At 55.5% G+C, this 15,306-nt stretch overlaps 1 protein-coding gene across 1 annotated transcript; it reads left to right on the top strand.

The window, feature by feature from the left end:
* The first annotated feature begins 204 nt into the window (after positions 1–204).
* On the top strand, positions 205–10,052 carry LOC132249432 (zinc finger protein 436-like). The gene is made up of 6 exons (XM_059724541.1): positions 205–224; positions 1,375–1,654; positions 1,747–1,957; positions 3,146–3,318; positions 4,496–4,622; positions 7,932–10,052. Exons 1-6 carry the CDS (start codon positions 205–207, stop codon positions 9,218–9,220), a joined length of 2,100 nt encoding a protein of 699 aa, XP_059580524.1. The 3' UTR covers positions 9,221–10,052.
* Positions 10,053–15,306: the final 5,254 nt, after the last annotated feature.

Raw genomic sequence — 15,306 nt, 5'->3', positions numbered from 1 at the left:
TCTCTCACTCACTGCAGAGAGAAGGATGTAAAAATCAATGGCTCTAAGTTGCAAAGAAAGGTTAGCGTGGATATCTGGGAGAAAGCCACCGTGAGAAGCCAGCCAGTGGAACAGCCTGCCTAGGGAAGCTGTGGACTCTTAGTCCCTGGAGGCATTCAAGAAGAGGCTGGGCAGCCACTGGGCGGGGATGATCTAGGCATAACTATGACCATTTTCTACTCTGGGTATTTTCCATGCTTGTGCTTTGCCTGATGCTCCCATCCCCATCTTCCACACCTCTTTTTTCTGCTATGCGTGTCAGGGTGTTTCTAAGCCTCCCCAGAGGCATTGGGGGTTGGCTAAGAAAGGCTGCACAGAGAGCTGGGCTGGCGCGTCCCTCCCCCCAGCGGACCTGCCCGGCGCTCCATCGCCCCCTCCCCACTCCTCCCCTCCCCCCGGGGCCTCCGGCCACCCCACTCCGCCCCCCAAGACCTCTTCCCCCTCCCACAAATGTACCTGCAGGGAGCTGCTCTCCAGCCTTCCCCACCGGATTCACGGCCGTGCGCGCGCGCGCGCGCGTGTGTGTGTGTGTGTGTGTGTCCGTGTGCGCGCGTGTGTCCGTGTGTCCAAGTGCCTGGTGCCCCCTGTGTCCCTCTTGCACGCCTGAATGCTGCCCGCCTGCAAAGGGAAACCCACGGTTTCCCAACCCCTCTAGACACTGAATTTGGACAAATGCTGTCCCGGGTTATGCAGCCCAGGACCAGGATTTGAGGTTCCTATTTGGGCACTGTCCCATCCAGCCAGGGAGCGGGGGTCACCCTAAGTGCAGGGCTGGGGGGAGGGAGCAGCTGTTGGGCTGGGGAAGGGGTGGAGAGCTGCGGCGGTGCCATTTCTCCAGCCAGCCCGGTGCCCGCATCCTGCGCTGGGGCTGGAGGGGAGGTGGGGAGGGCTCCAAGACTGCTCCGAGTGGGGTGGTCGGGAGCATCAGGGCTGGGTAAACCTCAAGCTGGGCCAGGGTTACGGTCCCGGGTCTCGGATCCATGGTCAGATTTCTACTGTCTCCTTTCCCACAGGCGCCGTGCACGAGTGTACAGAGAGCGAGAGCCCAGGCCCCCGGCTGGGTGAGATCCCTCCTGGGGAGACGTGGCTGCTGCGCTGCAGCCCGTGGCAGCTACGCGCCTTCCCTTCGCAGCAGGAGCTGGAGGAGCAGGGCCCAGGAGGTCTGCAGCCAGGGGCTGAGGGTGCAGAAGTCCCTCGTGTCATCCAGACCAGAGCTGGTCCAGCACAGAGAGATTTGGGGGCAGGACACAATGCAGGCCATGCAGCCCCCTTGTGAGGCCAAGCTGCTCTCCACAACCCCACAGCTGGCACTGCAGGATGAGCTCCCCACCCCAGAGCCCTGGTGCGCCAGCTCTTCCACGGCCTTCACTACCGGGAAGCCGAAGGCCCAAGGAAGATTTGCAGCCGCCTGTGGGAGCTCTGCCGGCGCTGGCTGGAGCCCCAGAGCTGCAGCAAGGAGCAGATCCTGGAGCTGGTGGTGCTGGAACAGTTGCTGGCCATCCTGCCCCAGGACATGCAGAGCTGGGTGCGCAGGTCCCGCGTGGCGACCTGCACTCAGGCTGTGGCCCTGGCCGAGGGGTTTCAGCTGGTACAGGTGGAGGACGAGAAGCTCCAGGTGAGAGCGTTTGGTTGGTGCCATTTGTATTTCCACGTGTCTGGGGAATGTTGCTTCCCAGCTCCCCAGTGACACATTTATCTCGTCCCCAGGTCACAGTGCATGTGAAGGTCGAGGAGGTGTCCTCAGACAAGATGCAGCCCACTGGTGCTCTGCTGGAGCCTGGTGATTCCTGGGTGCAGCAGCCAAAGGCTCGTTGTGAGGACAGGCCTCTGGTGGAGGCAGGAGAGAGAGAAACCCCAGGGCCCGAGGACAAGCTGCCTCATGTCGCCAAAGAGGAGCCTCCACTTAACCTGGAGCCAGGTCCTTACCAACCTTTTTGATGTGCAAGATTAACGTGGGCTCAACACCTAAAGAGCAACAGTTACCTCCCTCCACCCCCCGCTATTATTAGTGTTGGCTACTGGGTTTATGCCAGTTGATTTTGGGGGACAACTAAATAGAAAACAGGGACGGGAGTGAGGATGCAGGCTCCAAACAAGTGCTGCAAGCGGGGACAGCGAGCGGAGCAGAGCGGACAGTAGCTGGTGGCTCTTGAATGACTCCAAGGAGCCAGGGGCAGGTGAGATGCGGGATGAAGTCCTGGCTTGCAGTTAGGAGCCTGAGCGACTGTCCTGCTGTTGGGGTGAGAGACTCCAATGCCTGCCCCTGCCTGGGACAGGGCTGCAAAGTTGGTAACTGTGTGGCTGGGGTGGGACAGGGCTCTGGTCTCTATGGGTGGTCCAAGGCCCAAGAACTTTCTCACTGCCTGCATCGCTCCTCACAGAAAGATGCTTTACATGACTGGCTCTTGCCGTGCTGCCACGGTCACAATCAGTGATCTAATTGCTGTTCTAAGATCAGTGTTGTAATAATATCAATCAATAAGAGGCTGGTGCAGGTGATGAGGAAATGAGTCCCCAGTGGCCTCTGGCTGGTCCAGGTGCAGTTAACCCAGGCCTCTGTCCTGCTGCAGATCCCTGGGAGCTGTCGGCATGTGGAGGGTCCCCAGGCGGGTGCGCCAGACCAGGCCCTTCCCCAGGCGAGGTGAGGAGGAGTGGTGGGTCTCCCCTTTCCAGTGGCAGGAAGCCTTGTCCCCCAGTGTAGAAATCTCTCTGCCAGAACCGTTTGATGGGTCCGTGCTCCAGCAGGTTGGCGGCTCTTGTTCTCCCGGTGCCCCTGGAAGCATTTCACGCGTCCTGGAGTAGGCTGGCCCTGCATTTCCCCCCCAACCCCGACCAGACATGTGGACGTGACACAGCACCAGCATCCCTCCAGATCCTTTCCCAGGGAGCGATACGATGTCACGGTGCTGTGATCACCACCAGCGCTGGGACAGTTCTAGGGGCTCATCTCCAGCCTCTTGCCATAGGATGATGAGTCTCCCATGTTCCCTCTCTTCCACACACTGAAGCCTCCAGCTGCTTTCATCCCAGGCCAGTCCAGGACACTAGTAGGGCTTTCGCCATGCCACCACCTCAGGGCTAACCTGTGCACTCTTCCCACCCGCAGGTGCTGGGACCCTGAGCAGAGCAGATCAGCAGCCTCCCAAGGAAGGGCCTGTCAACCTGGAGCTGCAGAGACCCTCTGCAGGGAAACGGGGACAGAGCAGCTCCCTGACACCTGGGCCAGGCCAGCTGCAGAAGGGGCAGGGCAGGCCTGCAAAGCAGGGGGAGAGCATGGAGGTGAGCAGGGCACCAGCTCCAGATGGGGGTGGGAATGCAGCTTGGGCAGAGCCCAGGAGGAGCCGGGGGTGCTGTCAAGAGTTTGGGTAGCAGAGAGACCTGAAGAGTGAGGAGTCTCTAGTGATGGAGATTGCAAACACCCCAGGCGGCATTAATAGCAGCGTGCTCCCGGGGGCAGAGCCAGGGGTGCTGGCATGGGAAGGTCTGGTCAGAGTCCAGCCAGCCAGCACCAGGAAGCCTGGGGTAATGGTCTCTACAGCTGAGCCCAGCAAGTCCTCTTCTGCCTGGCTAGGACTGGGGAGCACAGAGGGTCTCTGCCACTGATGCCAGCAGGGTCTCCCCAGCCCATCAGTTTGGTATGAGTGAGCAGCACACCTGGCTGCTGATTATCTGTGTTAGTGTGAGGTGAGGCAGAAGCCAGGATAGATTTGCAGCTTACAAACTAACTGAATCAGAGGCACAGCAAAGGTTTTTTCAATTCCATGCTCATTTCATAAATTGAAATTAAAGGATATGCACAGACCAGACTATTAAATAGAGAGAGTCTTTTGAATACCAAGTCTAGGGGGGCAGCGTGGTGGGAAGGTGGACAGTGCTGGGAGAGGGGAATGTAAGTAAAGACCCCCCCGCACAAAGGGGACACAGCAGCTAATCTAGTTAATTGGATAAGAATCCCTGTTTGCATTTATCCTAATTAGATAAGGTCCCAATTATCGTAATTGGATAAGGTCCCTGTTTGGGCCGTGCCTAACACAGCCCAGCCACCAGATGATTTCTGGTTGTACAACTCCATGTTCAGGTTTGTTTTGAAGTGTTTGGTCCAAGAACAGCTGCTCTGAGGTCAGCACTGGGAAGTCCAGTGAGGTGAAAGTGTCTTGCCACAAGCCTTTGTCTCTTCCTGGACCAGATGTCACCAGCAGGACCAGGGGCCTGTGGGGCACCAGCATGGGGCGGGGGTTGGCTATGGGTTGGGAGCAATTTTTTCTCTTATGAGAGAATTTGCAGTTTTTAAACAGACAAAACCAGGATCCTTGCATATCATGTGCCAGCTGAATAGCATACCCCCGCTCCTGTCATGGCTAAGCTTGCAAAGCACTGTAGTGCAGAGTGAGTGCAGACAGGGCCGTGGGGGCAGCTGGGGCAGGAGATACTGATGCTGTAACACTTGTGACTGCAGCTCCGGGAGGTGTTTGAGGACGTGGCAGTGTATTTCACATGGGAGGAGTGGGAGCTGCTGGAAGAGGAAGACAAGGAGCTTTACCGGGACCAGATGCTGAAGAACTACCAAGCCCTTGTTTTCCTAGGTAAAGCTCTGGTTCTTGCTTTGCCTTGGAGCCATGTGAGCTCTGAAGTGTTGTCTTCTCTCTGGTTTTAACAGTCTCATCCTCATGAACTTTTGGCCGGTGGCTTAAATCCCTTTGCTCCCCACTGCTCTGTCCATGATCAGACCTCTCACATTTCACACTTGTATATATTCCTCCTTCATTTGATCCAGCCACCTTCCTTGGAGTCTTCCCCCTTGATAACATGATTTCCCTTTGCCTTCTCACCATGCTCATATCATTTGCCATTCATTGGGCCTAAAAATGCACTAACAGCTGTTCCTTGGGCAGTTATTCTGATTTCCTCCCTCTCTTGCCTAATGTGTCTTGTCCAAACTCATTTCCACTCATTTGCCTGGAATTACACTGGTGTTTCCTTTCTTGTGACTATATGTCCACTGCCTGGATGAAAAAGACCATCCTCTTCTCCATGCTGTGCCTTCCCTTTCATCCTAAATGTCCATCCTCCCTTGTCCTTCAAGTCCTTAGTATAATCCTTGAGTTCATTGGCTCCGTTCCCCAAATTTCAGTTGCTTATTCTGCATCCAGTACCAGTGGATAAACTCTCTTTCAACACTGGCCAAACAGGATATCAAGGTCCCACACCTGACTTACTCTGCCGCATCTAGTCAGGACAGGTGCAGCTCTGGGTGTGTGACGATGAGGACTGTGGGGAAATCTCGAGGTCGGAGGACCTGCTGCCAGGTGAATTGTGGCTGTTTCCTCCACCCAACTCCCCTCTCACAGATGCTGCATGCCCAGGGTGAAAGGGAGCCTGGAAACTTCAGACCTGCTCTGTGCTGACATTTCAGGGTGCTGACCTCAAATCGCTTATGTTGTCATGTGTGCAGACAGGTGTTGTTCCACTCCTTAAAATTCAAACTGTGGAAACTGTTACCAACAGGATTCTTTTTGTCAAAGACCCCCAAGGGTTGACATGGCCCCTTGCTGATTTAACATTAAGTAAACTTTAATAGTAATTATTACAAGTGTCCTTCCTGTACTACGACCCAAAAAGTGGCTCCCTTAGACATTACAGCAGCAACCTTTGGTGGTGCTGGCCTCGTGTCCTCCGCTGAGTGTGGGAGATGTTTGTTTCTGGCTTTCCCGCTGTTCAAGTAAAAATTGCACGACTGCCCCCCAACTCCCCAGGCTAACAGCATGCACACAAAACCCCGTTCCTTTGTCCATTACTTGAATAACTTTCTCGTGCCAAATTGCCTAATCTCCCCTTCCTTACCAACCAAACAGGTTTTCACCAGCAATAATTATGGGTAAGTTTTTTAATCTCTTCCAGTACTCACATGATGGTTTTCTTTGATATTTAAGATGGCTTTTTAGATCAGAGAAACATCCCGTGATCAGAGCTTTTGGGGTCCAGACATGTTCTCGGGAATTCTGTCCCTTCTATATAATGGGCAACGCTTTCCTTGTTGTTTCAAATGGATTGCTTGTGCCATTGGAGCACTACCAGTGCCCCTCTGCCCTGCAAGATGCTGGAGAAATGCTAAGGGTCAAAAGAAAACCAACAAAAGGATGAGAATAAAAACACAGTCAGTCCGCCCTTTTCGATCTTTGGCATGACTGATATTTTTGAGGCCCTGGAGGCCATACTCCAGGGATGTACCATTTTCTGTAGCCACTTTGCAGATATTCCAGAACCCATCCAGACGTTCTGCTTACATTTCATTGTCTAGCATAGTTAACACCACAACCACTTACAGCAGTAACGGTACACAAACACTGCCGAGCAAGCAAGACAATTACTATGCATAACACAATGAAGCTCGAATCTTCTTTGTACCAAGTGAACTTCTTGATGATTCACTGCTGGTCCACATCCTGGAAAATGCAGACAAAAAAGGGAAGGGCTTAACCCCTAACGTTCATGTCATGGGATCACTTTTGACACTGTGGCTGGCCCTGGCCCTGCTGGAGCTCCTTCACAGATTCCCCTCTTTGCAGCTTGAGGCTGCTTTTTTAGCAATCTTTTCTGCTTCAAGTGACGGCTGCTGCAAGGTCTACCCTGCCACACAACTTCCCTTCTTGGCTTTCACCAGGGGTTTTTCTGTTTGGGTAGGCTCCCCCTGTCCTTTTCCCAGCAAAGAGTAACCCACAAAGCAGTGGGAACCAAGGTTTTCAGGCGCTCTGAACTTGCCTTTCTCGGGTGTCAACATGTGGCATTTTGTAGAGACTGCCCTGCCACAAGTAGCCCCACCACACTAACCGGTCCCAGGAGGGTGTCGTTTTCAGGACTTAACCAGGACTAATCTTTAGGCTCTTCTGCCCTGGTTATCTTCATCCCTCATGGGCACAGCCTCTCACTTCTGGGTTTTTTGCGCCCCCCAGCCATTCTTGTTGGACAAGAGAGAGTCTGGGGCTGTCCCTGGTGTCTCCTGGTAGGAGTGACCTGGAGCACAGGATGTGTGTAATCCTGGTCTCAGGCTGCATGAAGTGGGTCAGTGGAGTGGGTGGGATTCAGAAGATTTCATGTTGTGACGGGAAGGGAATACCCCACTGTTTGTACCAGACTCTTCCCTGTGCCGTTTCCTCTCTGGAGCCCTGAGTGTCACAAAGCCTGAGGCTCAGCCCAGAGTCCGTGTGCGGGTTCGTGCCAAGGCCTTTGTCCCAGTGCAGATTCCTGTGATGTGGAGGCTGCCTGGGGTTCATTAGCAGAGGGAAGCTCCGTGAGATCATTCCCTGCATTAGACATTGCCCCAGAAACAGGCAGGAAGCAGATCACTGCTCCTTCCAGAAGGGAGACCACAGCTCTCAATCCTCCACTTCCAAAACATTTCTTGGAGGGATAATGCATGAAACATGATGGCTTTTGCTACCAAGCAGTGTAAGGCAGTGCTCACCACACACTCCTGGCTGGTGACAAGTCCCAGAAATGCACCCCGAGGCTGTTCACCTTTGTACCCAGATGCTGCCTTCTTGACTGCCAGAGATCAAGGGCAAGCATTGCAGATGGGTCTTGCCAAAGCACTGGGGCTTCTGGAGTGTGTCAGCCCAGTCAGGTGGAGGGCTCAGTGTCATCTCCCCCTGGACCCACCGGTGCTGTGGGGTACAGCAGCCCTTTGAGAGCCTCAGTTTTATTCATAGCAGATCCTCCTGGTCTCATCCTCAGCCTGTTAAAACACGATCCTATTCAGGTACTGTCCTTAGCATACATGTCCCACACGTTTCTTGGAGCAGGGCACGAGGTGATGGGGCTGGGAGCTGGCCCAGAAACTTTGAGAGTCTGGCAGCAGGGCAGGAAGTAATTTGGTGTTTCTTCCTCCCATGCAGGACATGCCTGGTTGCTGAGCAGAAGTGAGGAGCAGGCTCCTGAGGAAGGGCCTGGAAAGCTGGAGCCAGCCTGGGCTTCCCTGGGGAGTATGGGTGAGGTGGATTCCCTGAGCCCAGCGAAGGACCAATGGCACAAGGATCAGGGGATGCCCCAGAAGCAGGAGACTGTAGCAATGAATGCGGTCCCATCTCTAGTTGGGCATTGGAGTGAAGAAGGGAAAGAAGCCAGAAAAAGCCCAAGGTGCAAGGAAGAATATGTCATGCTGAGGCACCTGAAGAGGCAGAAAGCAAAGGTCCACTGCAGAGAGAGACTAGATGCAAACCAAGTCAGTATGGGGGGCCTCAAAGGGAAGCAAGAACTCACTACTAAGCCCAGGGGGAGAGCCCACCCCTGCCCTCAGTGCAGGGAAAGTTTTAGCTGCCCCTCACTCCTGACTCTGCACAAGATAAGGCACTCTGGGGAGAAGCCCCATGTATGTGCCAAGTGTGGGAACAGTTTCACCTGCCTCTCGACCCTGGCTGCTCACCGCCAGATCCATTCTGGACAGCTCCCCCACCGCTTCACCAAAAGGGGGAAGAGCTTTGTGCGCAGCTTGGAGCTGTTCAAAACCCAGGATGTGCACAGGAAGAAGTGTCAGTACCGCTGTGTCACATGTGGTAAGACCTTCACCCATTTCTTCTCCCTGGTTCAGCACCGTCGGATGCACTTGGGAAGGAAGGCACACCGCTGCACCAAGTGCAGGAAGAACTTCATCAGCTGGCAAGGCCTGTTGTACCACCAGTGTGTGCAGAGGGGGCAGCAGCCACACTGCTGCACCAAGTGTGGGAAGAGCTTCAGGCAGCTCTCCAGCCTGACCAAGCAGAGGTGCATGCACACAAGGGAGAAGCCATATCAGTGCTCTGAGTGTGGGAAGAGCTTCACCTACCACTCCCACCTGGCCAAGCACCAACATGTCTACACAGGGGAGACGCCATATCAGTGCTCTGAGTGTGGGAAGAGTTTCAGCATCCCCTTCTGCCTGGCCCGGCACCAGCGCATCCACACAGGAGAGAAGCCACATCAGTGCTCTGTGTGTGGGAAGAGCTTCACCCAGTCCTCCACCCTGGCCCGGCACCAGCGCATCCACACCGGGGAGAAGCCATATCTGTGCTCTGACTGTGGGAAGAGCTTCACTCGGTCCTCCTACCTGGCCCATCACCAGCGCATCCACAAAGGGAGAAGCCACATCGTTGCTTTTAGTGTAGGAAGAGCTTCACCTACTCCTCCAGCCTGTTTTGAACACCAGTGAGTCTACACAGGGGAGAAGCTACATGGGTGCTCTGAGTATTGGAAAGGCTTCACCCATCTCTCCCACCCATCCTGGAATCAGCACATCCACACTCAGAAGCATCCCTAATTCTGCCAGCAGTGCAGGAAGGGCTTGGAGATGTCTGCCTGCTCAGCACCCACCAGTGGCCGCATTCAGACAAGCACCCTCATGCTGGTGGACTGCAGAAAGAGTTCCCCCAGGCTTTGTCCCTTGTAGGGTACAGTGGGAGTCCAGAGCCCAGAGGCTGGCCCCCAAGGTACAATTGTCAGCGGGGGGGTGTTAAGAGGAAACACCTCAGACAGAGGTCAGCCCCGATGTGGGGTGAGGAGGAGATGATCTTTGCATCAACCTTGGAGCCTGTGCATTCCCCATCATTCTCTAAAAGTACTCCCAGGGGAAGAAGTGCCTTCATGCTAGGGTGCCCTCCCCCAGACAGCTGACTTCAAGTGACACCCGGGGACTTTTCTTGGCTGCCTCCCAGCTTTCTCCTTCCTCTCAGTCCAGGGGTTCTGGTATATGAGCCCCTGAGTTGCAGGGAGGAGTGCATTTATGGCTGGGGAAGCATTCCCTACCCTCCTCCCTGACCTCACCTTTCCTCACCACCACATCTCCCCTCTCCCAGACCTGCCCATGCCCAGTGGGCTCTGCAAGGAGTTGCTTCTGCCACTCCTGGAGCCTTTTTGGCCTGTTTTGCTTTTCAGCCTCTGCAGAGTTGTGCACCACAGGGTGTGTGCTGCTCCCCTGCCCTCCTCCCCTTCATTGTATTCTCTCTCATGCATTCCCTGCTACTAAAGCCCCAGAACTGAGCATACCACCCCTGTGGTTGATCTCTGTGTCCTCTCTGGAGCTGTGCAATGGGAACAGACCCAGGCACGCAATCCTTTCCAGGGCAGATCTCTCTGTGACTTCCCAGCCCCTTCCCTTTCTAAATGATTCACCACAATCCAGAGATTGTTGCTAACCCTTGGGAGCAAGAGGTGGTCTGATCTACCCACCCTGCTGCTTCCTGACTGGCTGCTCCCACCCCTTTTGCCCTCTTCCCACAGCAGGACGCAGAGCTGGGTGAGCCAGCACCACAGCGTGAGCAAGTCTGGGCGAGCAACTGGCCAGTGGCTCAACAGGTGCCCCAAGCCAGCACCGTCTGACCTGTTCTTGCCCTCACCCACCACAACCACCCATCTGCACCATGGAGGTGACGGGAGGAGTGGGGGGTAGTCTGTGCATGGTGCCAGCTCCAGTGGGGTGTCTCCCCACCCTTGGGAGAGCAGGTTTTCCACAACAGTGACAGCACCCCTGCCAGCATGCCTGCAACATGTAATGCTGGGGCAGGTATTAGAGTCAGGACCGGTGGTGTGTGCTGGGCCTGGGGTGGGGCATTGGGCACAGCTGTCCAGCCAAGCATGGGGGAATCGGGCTGAGTTTGTCCCCTGTGGGGGTTGGTGGGTTGCACCACCTGCCCCTGCAGAGTCAGGCGCAGGGCTGGAGCTGGGGTCATTACTGCCATGCCCTGCAGGGCAAGGGGCACCGGATGCAGGGGAGTGGGGGAGGGACTGCACTGACCTGATGCAGATGCTGGTGTCTGTCCCAGACCCAGGGGCTGTGGTAGCTGGCAGGGGGTGTTACACCCTCACGCCCGCTGCAGGGAGCACTGCAGAGGTGAGTGCACATCCAGAGCCAGGTCGAGGAGGTTATATTGCACTTGATGTGTAGGGGCGGGGCGGGGGGGTGGTAATGCCCTCAAGCTTCTGCAGTGAGTGCTGCAAGGGTGAGATCTGTGTTCACCTGGGGCAGGTGTGAAGGGAGCCGGGGTAGGTAGGGGTGATACCTCATTGCCCTGCAGGGGGCATCATCATTGGGGGGGGGGGCACAACTCCACCTGTGGTATGTATGAGGCACACCTACTGGGGAGACTGGGGGGTCCACACTTACCTGGGGCAGGTGTGATAGGGGCTGTAATGGGACAGAGGGTGCTATACCGCCATTTTCCAGCATTTTCCAGGGTGCTATGGGGGTGTCTGCTCACCTGGGGCAGGTATGGGGTGGGCTGTCATGGGGTAGGGGGATGGGTGGACCTCCATTTCTTCCTCTCTCTCCTTCTACTTAAACTCCCCATCCTGTGCCCAAAAAAGCCCAAGCCCAACCGGTGACCACCCTCCCTGCAGCCCTGGGGGATCTCCAGGCTGGCCTGGCTCCATCCCAGGGATGCCTCCTGAGCACCAGGATGTGTCTGAGCCCCCTGGTCAGACCAGTACAAACTGGGGAGCTTTGCCTGCCTTTATAGTGTGATCCCGGCCTCTGCCTGGGATCCCTGGAGTGTAGATTAACAACCTGTCACAGCATCCAGAGGATGAGCACCATGGCCCCCTGCTTTTCCTGGGGCAGGATCAGGTGCGATGTCTGCTACTGTGTCAGGCTTGTGGCAGTTTGGCTTAGAAGTTCAATGATGGGTTTGTCTGGGCTGGTTTGGACAGGGCTAATGCTGACTCAGGCAGCGACTGGAGTGGAGGTGACCTCTGCAGGCCTCCGCAGCCCCTCTGTTCTAGGATTTCCATGATGAGAACGTCTCCTAGAGCTGTGGCTCCCAACCATTTTAGACTGTGGACTGGCAAACTGCGGACCGAAAACAGAACCTTTCATAGAAGTAATTGCATAGACATTAGGGCTGGAAGGGACCTCGTAAGACACTGGGTTCAGCCCCCTGCCCCGGGGCAAGAAGTCAGCTAGGGTCAAAGGATCCCAGCAAGAGAAATGTTTCTTGAAAGTGTCCAGAGTAGGTGATTGCACCACGTCTGGGGGAGCCTATTCCAGGCCTTGGGGGCTCGGACAGTGAAGAAGTTTTTCCTTATGCCACCCTAAAACAGTCTTGCAGTCCCCTGGGGTGGCGGCAGTGAGCGGGGAGCTCCCGCAGGCAGCCACAGTGGTGTTGGCAGTGTGGGGCGAGAGGGAATGAACATTGGTGGTCAGCAGTGGTGGTGGCCAGTGGTGATCAGGGACTGCCTGCAGATGCTGCCAGAGGTGATGGTGGCGATGGAGGGGGTGGCAAGCAGCAACAGCCTGCACGCACTGCCAGCAGCATCAGCAGTGCTTTTCACAGAGGGTGTACCGCCAATCTCAGTCCCATAGCTCGGACCCTCTCTTCATAAGGCCTGTTCTCTGCCCTCAGATCATGCACGTGGCTCTCTTCTTTCTAAATTTCTCCATGTCCTTCCTAAATTGTGGACCCCAGAATTGGATGCACTACTCCAGCTGCAGCCTCACCAAGGCCAAGTACAGCAGGAGGATGACTTCTTGGGTCTTGCTTGAGATGCATCAGTAGATGGAAGCCAGAGTTTTATTTGCTTTGCCGGCTGTGGTATCGCATTGGCGGCTTATATTCATCTTGTGGTCAGTCATAATCCCCAAGTCTCTTTTGGTCATGGTGCTAGTGCGTGTAGCATTGCTGAGCCTGTAAGTGTGATGCAAGTTTTTATTCCGGAGGTGGAACACCTTGCATTTGCCCATTTTGAATGCCAGCAGGTTTTCCTCTGCCCACCTTGCAAGACTGTCAAGATCAGCCTGGATCACCAGCCTATCCTCAAGTGCAGACACTCTTCCCCAAAGTTTGGTGTTGTCAGCGAACTCGGCCAGTCTTTTGACACCAGTGTCCAGATCGTCTAAGAAGACATTAAACAGTACAGGTCCGAGAACGGCACCTTGGGGGACACCAACCTGAGCAGACCTGGGGCTCTGTTAGTCTCTGTTCATAGGGAAGGCCCTCTGTACCGTTGTTCTCTGGACCTGCTCAAGTCCCCCTAGATCCTGCCAGACATGCAGGGACCAGACCTGGGCACAGGATTCGAGGTGTGGGTGCACCATGGATTCATAAAGGGGTATCATGATGCTTTCAATCTTGTTCACAATTCTCTTCCTCATCAGCCCTCACATTTTCCATTGTTTTCTTCATGGTTGCTAGGCATGGAGCTGATGCTCTTATTGAACTCTCCACAATCACTTCCAGGTCTCCTTCCTGTGTCTGGTTCGGGACCCCACACTTCCAGGAGGAGGTGGGCAGGTTGGACAGAGGCCAGCAAAGAGGGACCCAAAGGATGAGGGGCCTGGGAGGCAGGGGGAGAGGCTGGAAGAGTTCAGGTGATTGAGTCTGGAGAAGAGAAGACTGAGTGGGGTTTGACCCCAGTCTTGGGGCAACAACAGCGCAGATGGAGACGGGCATTTCTCCGTGAATGTCAGGGACAGGACTAGGAGCAGTGGTCTCCTGCTGCAGCAGGGGAAACTGAGGCTAAAGAGGAGGAGGAATGGGCTGGTAGTGCCCTGCTGGAGCTGCAGGGGGGTGGGAATGAACTCGGGAGCTGCCAGGTAGAAACCATGCCCCACTACAGGGGACAACTGGCCCTGCTCCCCCTCTCTGCCCCTGCTCACCACGTCCAGCACTCCGGGAAGGGTGTGCACACGCTCACCTCATGATGCCATACAGTGTGCACCCCACCCCCTATGCAGGAGGGTGGGCATATAAACACACGCACACCCTGTGCAGAAAGGGATGCATGTGTGCATGCATACACCCCATGCAGGAAGGCACACACGTGCACACACCTGTGCAGCAGGATGGGCACACACCCCCCATGCAGGAGGACAAGCACACCCACATGCACACCCACATGCAGGTTGGGCAGGTGCACACTCACCCCCCCTCCCACAACTTGTCCCTGGGTGGGTGCAACTGGACAGTGGGGCTGAGGGAGGGGAAGGGGAGCTGAGGGAGGGGGCAGGGGTTGGGCACCAGGCTGCCACCTTTGCCTGCTCCTGCTGCCCCCAGTGCAAGCCCCACTGGGCGGGCACCACCCCCTGCTGCTGGGAAAACTGAGGCTGGAGAGGGGGAGGAGGGCTCCGTGCTCATGTGGAGGGGTGTGCAAGGGGCAGGGGAGTCCAGGTGTGGAGAAGAGAAGGTGTGTGCTCTGCATGTGCAAGGGGTAGAGGAGTCCAGGACTGGGGGAGACAAGGTGTGTGCTCTGCACGTGCAAGGGGCAAGGGGTTTGGGCCTGGGGAAGAGAAGTTGTGTGCTCTGGGTGTGCAAGGGGCAGGGGAGTCCAGGCCTGGGGGAGAGAAGGTGTGTGCTCTGGTGAGGGGAAGCTGGCACGTGGATGTGGAGCAGACACATCGGAGGCACAAGCAGGGGGCCCTGTGGTGGGAGGGGTCCGTGCCCTGCCCCTGGGCTCTGGCAGGTCGGTGTGAGGCATGCAGCTCCCCTGCTCCCACAGGAGCCCCCAGACCCTCCTCTGCTGGGCTGGGCCTGGATATCCCCTGCCCTCATGGTCTGTGGACAGCTGGCCTGGGGCAGCCCCAGGCCGGGCAGCCCCTGCCTCATGCCCACCCCCATGGCAGGGGGGCCTCTCCCCTGCTGCCCTGGGAGGCAGCGCCCAGCAGCTGGGCAAGGGCCTCCTGGGCCTGGGTACCATGTGGCAGCTCCCCAGCACAGTCCTGGGTTCAGTCCTGCTCCCTGCAAGAGGGGAAGCCCAGCGCTGCAGCCAGCCCCAGCCCAGCCCCAGCCCCCGCGCCCCTTAGCACCAGCAGCTTTGGGTCCCGGTGCTGCTTGTCTCTAGTGGGTTATGAGATAGAGAAAATCCCACACAACTTACTGATTCGTTTGATGCACTGGCTGGGGAAATTTTTAGCTACTTGCACGATTTCACAATGATTACACTCTTAATTCATACAACACAATTTTATTTTAAATTTCTTTGCTACACATATAACACTGCTTAGCTTTAAGACATACCACAAACATTAAGAACACAATATCTACATATATCAGAAACAATGCTCCAAATGCACTTCCTTCCCAAAGAATGCTATAAGAATTAGTATTACAAAAACAACTACAATTACAACTCAAAGTTAAATTTGAATCAATACTATTATTTTTCATAATATACTTACAATCCTAGAATTCCGAGAAACCAAATCCCCAGGTATACCTTCATTCTTTAGTTCTGGTTTTAGGGTTGGTCTTAGCAGTGATAGGAACAAGTCCCCTTCTTTCAGTCCCTTTCGGGTGCTCTGCAGCTTCG

Source organism: Alligator mississippiensis, chromosome 1, assembly GCF_030867095.1.
Source record: "Alligator mississippiensis isolate rAllMis1 chromosome 1, rAllMis1, whole genome shotgun sequence".
Taxonomy (NCBI): Eukaryota; Metazoa; Chordata; order Crocodylia; family Alligatoridae; genus Alligator; species Alligator mississippiensis.
Note: the sequence above shows the minus strand (reverse complement) of the source record. Positions and strands in the feature narration are given on the sequence as shown.

Bases quoted from the DNA above. Each gene is read 5' to 3' on its own strand.
- LOC132249432 (XM_059724541.1), top strand. From the start codon at position 205: ATGACCATTTTCTACTCTGG. The intron at 3,319-4,495 runs GTGAGCAGGGCA...TTGTGACTGCAG, and splicing joins AGCAGGGGGAGAGCATGGAG to CTCCGGGAGGTGTTTGAGGA. The intron at 4,623-7,931 runs GTAAAGCTCTGG...CCTCCCATGCAG, and splicing joins CCAAGCCCTTGTTTTCCTAG to GACATGCCTGGTTGCTGAGC.